We start from the raw sequence: 15,018 nt of genomic DNA, 5'->3' as shown, positions 1-15,018 counted from the left end.
TGGACCCCAACACCTAGTGTTCCCCTGAGATACTTCCTAGAGTTCAACAACTTTTGATCTGAAATGTCAATATTTTAAAGTATGTTTTGCTATTCTAAAAATAAGAATAAAAAACATCACACATTCGCAAAACTGTTATATGAAAATTTTAACACACTGGATCCATCTAAACATTATCCTGGACTTTAAGGCTAACTCATTTAGTGTCCACTGTGTAGGAAAGCTTCCCCTGACATCTCTTTGAACCTATTTAAACATATTGCAATCTGTCATTGGTTATATCCACACTGCATAAATGAGCATATTCACTATAAACCAAGTGAACACAGTCTATAGTGAACATGCACCAAGACATGCATATATAGACGTGCACCAAGCTCAATTAACAGCCCATCATATCTCTGGCATACCTGCTTATACAAGGTTTCATTCCAGCCTAACAGAGAGTTGTGCAATCCCCAGGGAATGATAACAAGAAGCATACGATATTATCTTGGTTTTACAATATTTTACCATGCTTACTCAACAGTAAGGTGACATTGATTACAAGACGCATCATCAGTGTAATAATGGCCTTTCCTAAAAAGCCCCTCTAAATTAAATATACACAGTTAAAAAAAAATTTTTTCCAGTATTATATACTTAATTCACACAATTACACACCACTTCCTCCTTCAGTGCCATAATTAAAGTTTTCTTCTAAGCCTTCTTAACATTCAGGTCAAAGATATACTTTTGGATTATTCTTGGTATTCACAGTTATGAATAGGGTTACAAGTGACAAGTTGCATTCACACCACCTTCACCTGTAGGACAGGCAGTATAATTTCAAAGTAAAGCAAAGTGCTGAGCTTGGGCAACTTCTACCTTAATTACAGTGCTTGGTATGCCAGACAAACTTCAGACTAAATAATTACTGTTCTTTCAAAACTAGATCACAGAATAATCTTTCTCAAGAAATTTCAAGGAAGAAACTAAATTTAAGTTAAAAGTCAACCTTGTGGGGTACAACCAATGCAAATAATTCAACTGAAGTTACGGGAAGATATACCTTCTATGAACTGCTAAGCTCCCATATTTCAAGTTATTCCTGTGCCTGATGGCTGACAGGTTTCTTTTGACATCAATTATAAGAGTCATCTCAATTTCAGAAGCATAATGGGAAAAATGTAAGCATGTAGGACCAAGAAAAGAGCACGTAAATGTTATATAGTCATTTCAGCCCTTATCTGGGGGCAGGAGATTACCTATATCTTTGTATTTACGGAGGACTTACTGTCTTTTATTGTCACTTTTATTTGCATATGTTGCAGTTCCATGGAAGATTGCCTTTGGATTCTGGATTCACTGATAAAAATATTGTTTTTAAAAAATTGTAAAAACCACTGCACTAGGAAAATCCAAGATTTATACATACAAAGAGTCAAACATCAAGTTGAAGAACCATCTGCGAGGTGACTGCCTCTTCCTTCAGCCCCAAGAAATACAGTAAGAGTAAACATAAAGAAACAAATGACATGAGTGATGAACAACCAGGGACTGGTGATCAGAACAGGACACCAAAGAGGGTGGGTGGTGGTGAGAGGAACACTGAAGTGACTGAACCTGGAACTCAACGGAGGGGATTAAGTTGGTAAGGTAAGAAGAATGGATACAAAAACGCAACAGAAAGCCTAGCTCAGTAGGTTTGACAAAGTGGAAGAAGGCAGGAAGCTAGATTTAGAAAATGAAAAAGATGAAGGGAGATTATTAGTACCTGGATGGAACAAATAAGGATAAGAAGTGCAGTCTGGGTCACGTTTTGTGAAACTGAGCTGTGTCCATGTAACAATGGTTGGCTAATGGCATGCCTTTGGCCGATCACATTTCTCACTCTTTAACTGGACATTTAGAATTTTAAAGACCTCATTAACCTAAGACAAGACCCTTCCCTTCCCCTCCCCATCCTTCCCTCTTCACCTCTCTCCACCTCAAGTAGTTTGTCATATGGATCCATGCAAAACACTGTAAGAGGGCATGCTCCTGGCACTTGCAAGAAGAACAGAGTCTAATGCCTTATTTAAATAATATTATTGATAATACATGTATCAAAAATAAATTTCAGAGACAAGAAAATTAAGAAAACCTATATACAAAATTAAGTGAAATTATATAATTTACCAATTCCATTCTAGATTGTTGGATAGTGTGATACACTGGTTAAGAGTTCTAGAGATCAATGTAAGTTCATGTCTTGACTTCACAGTAATTAGCTGGGTGGCCTTGCATAAGCTCTTTAATCTTTCTAAACTACATATTTCTTACATGTAGACTCTATCTAAAATTATTTGAAGAATTCACTGAGATAATACGTATAATCCCTGGTACATAGAAAGTGCTTAGTAAATGTTAGGAGATACTGGAGGCAAAACTGCAGATTTCAAGAACTATTTAAGAGGAAATTTTGAATTCTGTGGCAAGTTGAACAATATCTATATTTCTATTGTTAATTTTCTAAAAAAAAAAATGTGAACTTTCAAAATTCTCTTCCTTGGATCCTAAGATTAAAAAAGAAGAATGTTAGGATGCAACTAGAGATTATCATACTAAGTGAAGTAAGTCAGAAAGAGAAGGACAAATACCATATAATATCACTTATACATGGAATCTAAAATATGGCACAAATGAACCTATCTACAAAACAGAAACTGACTCATAGACATAGAGAACAGACTTGTGGTTGCCAAGGGAGAGGGATGCACTGGGAGATTGGGGTTAGTAGATGCAAACTATTACGTTTAGAATGGATAAACAACAAGGTCCTAATATATAGCACAGGGAAATATATTCAATATCCTGTGATAAGCCACAATGGAAAAGAATATAAAAAAAGAATGTATGTGTATAACTGAGTCACTTTGCTGTACAGCAGAGACTGGCACAACATTGTAAATCAACTATACTGCAATAAAAAAAATTTTTTTTTTTAAAAGAAGAATGTTAGGAAAGACAAGTTTAGTGGAGCTGGGAAAAGATGGAATCACCTCCATATCCCACATTTTATGATTATGTGGTAGAATCCTGTTTTTTGTCCTCAAATCTGCAGTTTCCCAATCTTTCATTAAGGTTGAAAAGCACTAGTTGGGCCATTTAAACCCACTTTCTTAAGATTAACTTAATGGCTCTTAGACTTCAGTATGCAAAAAGAAACACCTGAAATGTAAAAAACAAACAAACAAACAGAAAACAAAAAATCAAGATTATAGTTGCACTCTCCCAGAGATTCTGGATTTAGTTGATATGGAGTGGGACCTAGGAATCTGCATATTTAACGTAAGATATATTATAGATAGATAGATCTATCTTAATATATTTTTTGAGCAGGTGACTGGCAATTTGAGAAGCACTTATCTAAAGCTATAGAAAATACTGATATTTGTGAAGGGCTTCTAATTTTAAGAGCATAAGTATTCACCTAAAGAATTTCTTGGGACTTCCCTGGTGGCGCAGTGGTTAAGAATCCGCCTCCCAGTGCAGGGGACACGGGTTCGAGCCCTGGTCTGGGAAGATCCCACATGACACAGAGCAACTTAGCCGGTGCGCCACAACTACGGAGCCTGCGCTCTAGAGCCCGCGAGCCACAACTACTGAGCCTGTGTGCCACAACTACTGAAGTCCGCACGCCTGTGCTCCACAACAAGAGAAGCCAACGCAGTGAGAAGCCTGCACACCGCAATGAAGAGTAGCCGCAACTAGAGAAAGCCCACGCACAGCAACAAAGACCCAAAGCAGCCAAAAGAAAAAAAAAAGAATTTCTTAATCCTGTTTCTAGCTAGATTTCTTTTCCAACAGAATAACTAAACTTTGATCAAATTTTCATTGATAGGAAATTTGGCAACTCATTGTTTTTTAATAATAACATACATGTCTACTAACCCCAGAACCTGACTCTACTTTGCAGTAATAGTGGCTGGAGTGACAGACCGTGACTCAAGAAAGACAAGAGTTGTGTGGCTACCCTTGGCAGAAACAGAAACAATTGAATCAGCAAAACCTTGTATGAGAGTTCAAAAAGGCTGCCAAGTTACAAGTTAACACCTCAGTGGATCCAAAGACTGTGTTCAAGGACTAAATCCAATATACATTTCTAAATGTAATGATCTTATCTTTACATTTCATAGGAAGTATTTTAAAAATTTTTAAATACATCAAACAATATTTGCTGTCAAGGAATTATACTGTTGACTTTAGAAAAGTTTATTATGTGAGATGACCTTTATACAGTCATTTGGTAAATCAATAAAAAAATTTAGGCCCCCTTCATTAAATGGAGTAAGGGAAAATCTATAGATATATACGATGGCCTTTGCTCCAAAGAGAATATAACATTGCCTCATTAAAAATATCAATCTGAAAATTCCAGTAAAAGAATAATTAGAATGTATAATACATTTTGATATGTGGCCTAAGCCTTCAAACTGCTATATCCTGGAATATATCAGAGATTCAACATTTATACTGAATAAAGGCATGCATGCATGAATAAATGAATGAATAAAAATCACATTAGTATTTCAAAAATTACTTTTACATTAATGAGTTCATTTTACAGTGGTTGTCTTTCTAGCTAATAAAATTGCATAAAAACTTAGCTCTGGGGCTTCCCTGGTGGCGCAGAGGTTGAGAATCTGCCTGCCAATGCAGGGGACACGGTTTCGAGCCCTGGTCCGGGAAGATCCCACATGCCGCGGAGCAACTAGGCCCGTGAGCCACAACTACTGAGCCTGCACGTCTGGAGCCTGTGCTCCACAACAAGAGAAGCCGCGATAGTGAGAGGCCCGCGCACCGCGATGAAGAGTGGCCCCCACTTGCCGCAACTAGAGAAAGCCCTCGCGCAGAAACGAAGACCCAACATAGCCATAAATAAATAAAAAATAAATTAATTTTAAAAAAAACTTAGCTCTGATGTTATTGGGATGGCTAAATTGGAGCTTTAATTTCATCAGTCTTATAAACTCTTAATATAGTGAATAAAATTTTGGATCTCATTGTCGTTGTATATTTTATGCTCTGATTTATGAAACTGATTTATGAAAATACCTATTGTTTAATTACATTAATGATGTTGAGCCAAGTTTGCTCCATAATCAAATTAATCTGTAGGGGATTTATTTGTGCACTTTTGTTCACAGTCCATATATACAAGATATACATTCACTTTTATGGATAGGAGAGATTAACTCTAATAGATCTCAGATGAAAAGCGGTGGAAAAGAGGCTAATGTGAGTTTCAGAAGCCAACCCTATCTTTGATTGAAAGGAGACGTTCTTTTGGTAATAAATATTTCATCAGCTTATTTATTATTTTGAAAAATGTATTCAGAGGTCCAAGACGAAAATGAGTTTAAGGTCTTTTTTTTTTTTTTAAGACTAGATTGTGGTATATACATTTAGGAAGAAATTCTGGAAATAATCATTTAAATAATCTGTTTTAAAATTAAACTGTCAGGCACCCAGAATACTCACATGATATTTGAAGAGAAAAAACATTTCAGGTGGAAAGCTCATCTTTAGCAAAGCATTGATCTTCTGAAGAAAAATAATAGTGTACTAACTTAACCTGGTATTTTCCTAGAAAGTCCTGTAACCCACACAAGAAAGCAAACCATAGAAACCAATTTTCCTATTTTGTTATACTTTAGAATTCATGGATTTGGTAAAGTAACTAATATTTTTATTCAAAATTGGTATTTTATCTTCAGAAAAGTCAAATGGAAAGTTTTTAAAATCTCATATTTATAAGTAAATTTTTACATTTCCATCAAAAATTAAATTTTAGAAGCATAAACATAAACTGAATTAGTCAAGTTTTATTCATTCAACAAGTATATTTTAAAGGCCTACTATTCACCAGGGAGTCAGACAGGTGCTGGAACCAAAAGATGGATAAGATAGAGCCTATACCTTAAAGGACGCATCAAAAAAAAAGTATATGCAAAAAAGAAGCAAAGAAGAAATGGTCAGTAGGTTCCTATAAGACAAAACTATTCTGAGAAGTTAATATCTAATCTAATGTTAAACTACTGTTCCCTCTTCTGAAAAGTCCACTTTGCATGTCTAAGTGTTTCAGTTACTTTTAAAATTACTCAATTATTGAATACACTAATGTTAATTACAAATGAGCCCTGAAATTTTTCCTAGATCTTTATTTAAAACTAAGTAATTATAAAGCTGAAAATTCTGAAGCTTATTGCAATAGACTTTTTAAAAAAAGTATTATATGAAATTCAATTTTCAGTGCCCATAAATAAAGTTTTATTGGAACACAGCCATGCCCATTTGTTTGCGTCCTGTCTATGGCTGCTTTCCTACAATGGCAGAGACTACGTGGCCCACACATTGAAAATATTTACTATCTGGCCCTTTACAGAAAAAGTTTGCCGACCCCTGATCTAAAGGATAGCAATGGATTTTGGCTGAAAAAAGTACAGCTTTGTTGTTGTTGCTCTATTTTCCAGAGTTCGTAGAGATATTTAAAATAAATAAAATGTGCAAAGAGAGCTTCTTATAAAGCTTCTCCAGTATGCCGCCTCTATGAGGACTGCTAATCCTGGCCAGCAGTGGCTTCATTTTCTTGTTGCTCCCATAGCCAATACTGGGCTCCAAGGTCTGGCCTTGAATCTCCTCGAAACACAGCTGTCAGCACCTCTAGGATTCTGCCTATTAAGCTTAATTTTCACACAATGGTCTGACTGGTAACAGATGAAACTCCTGGGTCCCTTTTTGAAGTTAAGAACTTCAGTTAAGAATTTCACTAGGTATTGGGGGTGGGTGTGAAGTTGGGTAGAAGGTAGCTGCACCTATGTAGGCAATGCTAAGAAAGCTCTGTGTGTTTTAACAGGTTCAAAGTTTTAACATAAAACAACGATACGTAATCTTTTCAAGAGTAGGAGAATCTTTTTTTTTTTCAGATTAACAAAATTTAATAGTGGTATTAGGTATTAAATTAGAGTTTAAAATATATATTGAAACCACAGTGTTACCCATGGGCTTACACATTCTACATTATATATTTCTGTAACTTTGAAATACCTTTTTGCTAATGATCATGCATTACCTTTTTCAGTTATATTTTTTTCAGATTGTATTGCAGAAAATCTTTTTTTCAATCACTGCAGACAATACTTGAAGCCCCAGTGAATTTTCATATGTCCTTCTTAAACGTCTATGATCATAGAAATCAGCTGTGTAAAAACTGCTGTTTAAATGTGTGAAGTTATGGGGGGTGGGGACCCTTCATATATCAGTTGGTGGGTTTGCAGGGGAGGGTATTGGGAGGGTGCTAAGTAGAATTTCTAGGTAGAATTTAACCAGTGCTGTCCCTAGTATACCGCTGCTTTTTTTCTGACACACTCTCAGGTGACTCCATATCACAATAAAGCCCAAAAAGTCAGCACTTTAAATTATCACCTAGATACCACCCCGGACTTTACTGAACAGTGTGAGGGATGTATTTACAATTCTGACTGTCACCTCTGACATCTAAATCTCTCTCACCTAAAGCTCTAAATCACTTCAATGTGTTTTCAAATAATCATATTACCTGGCCTTGAGCCATATGCATCATTTCCGTTTTCATTTTAAAAAGAAGTTGAGGGCTTCCCTGGTGGCGCAGTGGTTGAGAATCTGCCTGCCAATGCAGGTGACACGGGTTCGAGCCCTGGTCTGGGAAGATCCCACATGCCGCGGAGCAACTAGGCCCGTGAGCCACAATTACTGAGCCTGCGCGTCTGGAGCCTGTGCTCCGCAACAAGAGAGGCCGCAACAAGAGAGGCCACGATAGTGAGAGGCCCGCGCACCGCGATGAGGAGTGGTCCCCACTTGCCGCGACTGGGGAAAGCCCTCGCACAGAAACGAAGACTCAACACAGTCATAAATAAATAAATAAATAAAGAACGTGAATTTCTTAAAAAAAAAAAAAGAAGTTCAGAGTCTGCATAAGCCTCCACCTCCCCCCCAAGATGCCTCCTCCAACTGAAACCTCTGCCCTCAGCAAGCGTCACCATCACCCACTGTTACCCATGTCAGCAAATCTAGACAGCATCCTTGATTCTTCTCTCTTCTTCACTTTCCACATCTAATCAATTACCAAACCTGTTGATTTTACCTCCTAATGTCTTTCAAATCCATCTTTCTCTCTATCCCAACTGCTACTCTTTCAGTTCATCCGTTTTTTGCAAAACTGCAACAGCTTTGAACTGGACACATTGCTCCCCTGCTAGAAAGCCAAGGCTTTTCACTTCCAGTATGATAAAGCCCAGACAAAGTTCACCAAGCCCCTTATGATCTGGTCCTCGCTAGAGTTCCAGACCCAGCTCCCACAAATCTTTGTCACACATCTTATGCTCCAGTTACAGGGAACTTCTTTGACTCTTTTGAAGGTGCTATGCTCGCTTTTGCTGTCAGTCCTACACACAGTCTGCCGCTTCTGTGTTTAAATTTTTCCTAACCCAGCCCTACCCTTTTTGTCTGGATAGGTGCCAACTCAAGAGTCACTCCTGCAGCAAGCCTTCCTTAACCGGTCTAAGACTGGATTAGATGCCCAGGGAGGGTTACTATAAGCCCTTGAAAATCTGGGTTTCAGAGAACTCATTCCATGAAGGCAGCACCAATTTCTTCCTTGTCCACCTCAACCTTCAAAATGCCTTTCATAGAATACAGAAGGTGGTAAATTAATGAATTAAGGTATCCTCCAAGCTGCCCTGAATCATAACCTACAAAGTCAGTATTGCTCTGATTCAGTTCTCTGAAGCAACCTATGGGAGAATTCTCTGATTATATCAGAGTAAAGCCCAGTTGTCCAGTGTCAGAGCTAAGAATCCTAACCATAAGAACTTAGCAGAAATCTTCAAATCACTTCTTGACCCCATGAGCAAGGAATTAGCAAGCAGGCCTTCCCGCAAGGCAAAGGCCTGGCTATAAAGGAAGATAAGAAATATTTCATGGAATAATTACTCTAAGTATTAGAAAATCTGTCCAGGGTCCTGCTCGCTTTGACCTCTCTCTATCAGAATAATGCTGTATTACAGGACTGTTGAATGTCAGCAATCTACAATATCCATAAATCTCCATGGATCACCATGGAATTATCATCATCACAAAGAAATATTTAGTAAACTGTTGCATGCAGGAGTCTTGAAATGGTCTGAATACTAAACAAGTCACAGAAGGCCCTGACATCCAGGGCTTTACAATTTGAAAGAGTCATTGATGTCAAAAGATAGTAATAAGCTAACAGAGCTGCACAAAGAATAGCAAACTTGACAAGTCTTGCGACTTGGATACAGCTGTGAAAACAGATCATTCAGAGCTCTGTAAGAATATATTCGTTCTCTACATCAAGCAACCTAATTGAATTTTTACAGGTTTCTTGCAAAAAGAAGCCTAAACTCTTAGGCTCAATAGCAAAGCCACTTTGTAATGCTAATTTTACTTTCAAACGACCACAAGGTAAAATCTTAGAAGCTGAAGAGAAGCACCTGAAATAATAATGTTAACATATTTATAAAGTAAGCCTTCAGTCAGGGTTCCCAAACAATCAGACCTCTATCATAATCTGTTTTCTCCTCTTGACATCATTGCATCACAGGGATTTTGCTCCAGGGAAGAGCCCTACACAGATGCGTCAGGAATCACTGGAATCAAAATTGCCAAAATTGCTGCTGAGTCAGAGCTGTTTTTAAAGTTTTGATAAACAACATATAGCTGCACGCTAAACGGTTAACACCCTTCCCTGATGGTTTTACAATCCTATACTTATATTGTAGCTCTATCACTGAAATTATAGGTTCCTGTGAAGCAACACTGACAATAATAATACATTTTATACTGGGGATCATTCAAGGGCCTTTTAAACAAGTTTTAACATTTATGCATTGAATATTATCACACTAACTCCTACTTCTTCCCATGAAACATAAATGGAAAACTGAAAAACCATGATTTCCCTAGTGTATCAGTTGGCTCTAGAGGGTATTTTGACTGTCACATCAAACATAAAATATTAATGAACCAGTTAAGAAAACTGATTCCACTTCTCTCTTTAGCAAGGGATGGAATATTACAGTTACACTGTATGGTATGTGTTATAAGTATATAAGAATCTTCCCAGAGAGTTAAGTGAGTAATAATTTGAACCAGCATATAAAAACTATTGGAATACACTTCATAACCAAGGAGGAAGTTTTTAAACTTGCAAAATGAACTAAAAGAAACTTAATTATATATACACATATATTTTATATAATAAAATATATATAATTACAATTTTAGTAATATCATGCAGAGGAGGTACTTTTAGAACTCTGAGAGTTAAATCAATCAAAATTGGCACATATCCCAAGTTGAAAATCTGAACTGTATCATAAAAATCATGATTAGCAAAAGACAGATGGGTAGAAAGGAATTTTAAGGGACTGGTGTAGGGAGTCAACATTTGTCAGTGTTCAGGCAACACTGTTCCAGAGGGGCCCCTGTCCCAAAAGTGGCCTCCTCCAATTCCTACAAGAGACAAAGCCAAGGGAATGTATGGGAACCCTGGGCTGTCCTCACTGGATGGCATCTGCCCACTGACTGACTAAATGAACTCATGCTATTGAGGGACCCTTGGCAGCTGTACATCTCAATACGAATTGTGCAACTCATATTGGCATTTTGTTTTATGCATCTATTTCTTTTGATTTGGATCATCTAAGCCTTGTCTGAGAGACGAACCTGAGATACAATATGTGTATTGATCAAGATAGGAACAGGCCCTTGTTTGAGTGGTCATCTGGTCTCCCTTGGCAACATTTCTATAAATACCCCCGACAAACTGCAAAAATACTTATGGCTCTGCCATAACTTTAGATTTCCTCACACCTTGCCAAAAGTAAATAAAATGTAAATATAAAGTCATTGTGATGGATTTTTTTGTTTACACATACTGTAATTTATATAACCAAATTAGTGTGGTCCTCTTCAAAATTGTCATCTTTATGGGTCTTTCATTACATACTTGTAATCATCTTCTGTTGCTCAAAGCACTTATGTTTCTCTTCATTAAGAAATGTCTTTAAAGTTTGCAATACATTTTTGGAATGATAATACCTAAACTTAAGTAGCACTTGGCTGTTAACAAAGCAAATTATGATGAAAAATCTTTATACTTTCTTGAGCTACAATCAAAAGTCATTTAGAAGCAAGTCCAAGTGATCGGTCTGAGTAATATAACTTTTAATCCAAAGCAAGCTATGACTATAAAATAATGGCTAAAAGGTAATGAAGCTACTTATGAGAATAAATTTATATACTGTTTTAAAGTTAATTCCATTAAAAGAATCCAAAAATATTCTGATCAGAGGCAGAATTTCACTGGTAGCTACTTTGATCCACCACACCCATCCTGATGTAGAAATTCTAGTCTCTTTATTTAAAAATCTCTCATTACTTCGTATTTAATGATTACAAAAGTAACTTAAATTATCTTATTATTAACCTGAGACTTACAATATGCAACTCCTTGCTGAATTTCCACTTTAGAGCCTAACCTTGTTTACTTTTTGGTCTTACTTGAGACTTACCTGTGGAACTTATTGGGGGCCCCTATATCCAGTCTTGTAAGAAACCTGTGGCATTGTACACATGGATTCTGTGGGGCTCTGACAATTCCTCAAGTATAGATCTAGACTTCTGGTATGAAAACCATGACCAAAATTCAAGCTGTGTCATCTGACACATGGTTTGGTACACAATCTAACATCTAAAGAGAATATGGGAAATTCAGGGCATGAGAGAAGACAGAGAACAAACTGAATAACCACCTTGAAAAGTTAGAAAATGTAAACTTGACAAATTGCTCAAAAATGAAAAACATAATCTCTCTTGGTAAACATTTGTAAATCAATTGCACTGGTATATAAATTATAAATTCTATGCAAATATATCACCTCTAGTTTAAAAACATCTTTGTATTTCATAAAAGCTTTAAGTTAATGTAACTTGGTCTCCATGATGCACACTATTTGAATTTTTGTGGTGAAATTCTCTTTTAGGTTATGTTTATAATATTGACATTATTATTATTTTATGCATTATGACACCTCAGATATCTTTCAAATTTCATACTTGATGTGAAACTCATGCAAAATTAAGAAAGTACTTAAATTTTTCCTAAACATTATCAGTTTTCCCAGTAACAAAATCTAGACAATAAAAGAGATATTTAATATAATCTATAAACCAGACCAAACAGCTTTACTCTTTTATGACTCTGAAACTGAATGGATCATACTCAGAAAGTTAAATTCTAAGGCATTTAACAACATATGATACAAGCATATGACTTTTTTCCTGTATATCTGGTAATGCCATGTTGGACGAGATTTTTCCTAAATTAAATTCTCATCTAGGCCCATCCATTGCACATACAGATGGATAGTCACAAAATTATATTCAACAAAGATGAATTGAATATTTTATATAAACAAGGTATGTGGTACTGTAAAGAATGTAAAAATATGGTAATTAATAATAATAATAGTGGCAGCTAACATTTACTAGGCTAACGACTTTACATGCATTTTCTCAACAGATTAACCCCTAAAACATCGGTCCTACTAGTGTCCAAGTTTTAAAGGTGAAGTCATACAAACAGAGATGTTAAGGGACTTGCCTTAGGTCACAGAGCTACTAAGTAGCAGATCCAGGATCTGAATCAAAACAATCTGAATCCAAAGCCTAAAACCCTGGACCACTAAGCAGGACTACTGTCTAATCCGAAGACAGAAAATACGTTTCTTACCCTTTCAGAATTACAACCCAGAAGGAAGTTTATAATCACTGGTACTTTAGGTGATTGTCAGTTCCTATAAATAGTAGGAACTTAACTTTTAAAAATATACCTATTCTTAGAGCAACTTATTATAAAGTAGTTTGAAGAGCAGGACTGAGTATGCTCTTCACACATTTAGTAGCCATTATAATATTTATTTTTTAACAAATCCACCTGAGAGCATTTTTAAAACTATACTAAAATGTATAAGGTGATCTGTTTTAAAAAAAGAAAAAAATACTTTGATAGACCAACAATGATATAATTTAAATCAACAATGAGCTCATTTAAAGTTCCTCAGTATTATACTTAGACGTAGCCATGGGATATGTATTCTTCTGAAAACTGCATTTTTTTTAAAACTGCATTTTTAGACAGAATGGCATTTAGGTTCCTCCAAGTGCTCTAGTAGAAAGGCTACAATTTATGCCAATTAGCATTCTGATTTTGTAAATAACAGGAAAACAGATCAACAGACAATCCCATTTGTATAGATGGAGTAACAAAAGGTGCTGAAAACACCCACCCAAGAGGCAATTCCAAACAGTAAAGTCCTTCTCTCCCATCCACAGGGAGGAGCTCTCCTTCTATGGCCTATGCCCTCTCCTTAGCACCTGAGTTCCAGGTTTGCTGCACATTCAGAGAATAAAACATTAGAAAGCTGTGAAAGCCAAGCTCCTTCCCCCCACACACATATGAGCATATTTATAATGTATTTGGCTTTTCTGATACCTAAGTATGCTGATTCATTAGATAATTATGAATGGGATAAGTAATATCCCATGAGAGAGCTGAACCTATTCATTCATTCATACAAGTATAACAGAAATAAAGTAGATACAGTATCCAAAGAACACTTCAAATATGAAATGCTACATCTAACTACACTTTGCCCAAGACTGAACTTAGACTCTATTTTTTAAAATCTCATTAGATGAAGTTCACAAGCTTTTATGGCTCATCACACGTAAAGTAGGATAAGAGTACAATTTATTAAATGTCAGTTGGTTTAACTTCAGCATCTATTCCCATGGTTTCACATTTCCATGGTAATTCTGACCCCTCGTTTAAAATGTATAGCTTGTAGAATTGGCTTTTTTTAAAACGGATATTTCGAAGGATTTGCTTTCATTCTTAAAAGAAAGAATAATGGAATTGCGGCAAATACTTGTTAGATATATTCAGTATCATAACAATAAAAACTTTAAGCACATATTACCCACTTTATACTTCTCCCCTATAAACATTCAAAATTCAGTCAACAAGTGTTGTCTGAGCACCTACTACATGCAGGCATGGCACTTGTAGTACATGAGCCAAGAAGACTTCTAAGTTTCCAAGGCATGAAGGGGGGAAAAATAAGGGCCAAACGTAAGTATTTGTTATTAACAAGTTTATAATTCACAAGTTTCTTAGAAGAATCTAAGAAGACAATTGCACAGTAGCACATTTGGGTCTTGAGAGTGATTTTCAGTTGCAAGTAGTTAAAATTTCAGGGTTAAGCTAAGGCTCTTTATTCACACAATCGGCTTCAGTTTATTCTTTTATCTCTTCCTAATGCTTTCTATCTTATTCCACAAAATCCTCGTTCTCCTCCATAACAATGAATGACAGCGCATCTTTTTAAAAAAACTCTTCCACTTTCCCCAAAATCCAGCCCATACACGCGTCCTCCTCTTTCCTGGGCACGTGTGCTTCCAAAGCTCAGCTGGACACCCTCTCACCTGAAAAAAAGTTTGGAGATGACGCTGGCCTTTTCCAGAGGCGACCTCTGCATGGTCCCTGGGAGCACCGGGGTCCCTGCCGGGGCAGACCGGGCACGAGCTCCTAGTGCCAAATGCCCTACTCTTCTCGGTGACTGCCGCTCGCCCCTTTTTCTCTGACCTGCTGTGATGTCATTTGCTTCCAACTCCCCCCACCCGCCCCTGCCCTACACACCTCCCCTCTCCTTTCGCTCCTTCCCCCGCCTCCACTGCCCAGGTTAAAAGCTGGACGCTGCCTGGTCCGGCCCCAAATTTGCTTTAGCGGCTTTCCCCACCCCGTCCGCCCCCAGCGCCCGCACCGCGCCCGCTCCTTCCTTCTCGCCTCCTTCCCTCCCTCGCTGCTCCGCGCCACCCTTTCCCGGTTCTGACTCCCAGCCTTCCCTCCCTCGCGCGCGCTCCTTCCAG

At 37.1% G+C, this 15,018-nt stretch overlaps 1 protein-coding gene across 1 annotated transcript in view; it reads right to left on the bottom strand.

Moving 5' to 3' along the window:
• Positions 1–14,781, bottom strand: part of CFTR (CF transmembrane conductance regulator) — a 192,992-nt gene extending 178,211 nt beyond the window's left edge. Inside the window, exon 1 of the mRNA XM_082399969.1 lies at positions 14,575–14,781. Coding sequence (XP_082256095.1) covers positions 14,575–14,627 — 53 coding nt within the window. The 5' untranslated portion in view covers positions 14,628–14,781. The remainder of the gene's footprint in view (positions 1–14,574) is intronic.
• Between the last annotated feature and the right edge of the window lie 237 nt (positions 14,782–15,018).

The sequence above is a fragment of the Balaenoptera borealis genome (genome assembly GCF_965194805.1).
Source record: "Balaenoptera borealis genome assembly, chromosome: 7".
Taxonomy (NCBI): domain Eukaryota; kingdom Metazoa; phylum Chordata; class Mammalia; order Artiodactyla; family Balaenopteridae; genus Balaenoptera; species Balaenoptera borealis.
This window is presented reverse-complemented; position numbering and strand designations above follow the sequence as displayed.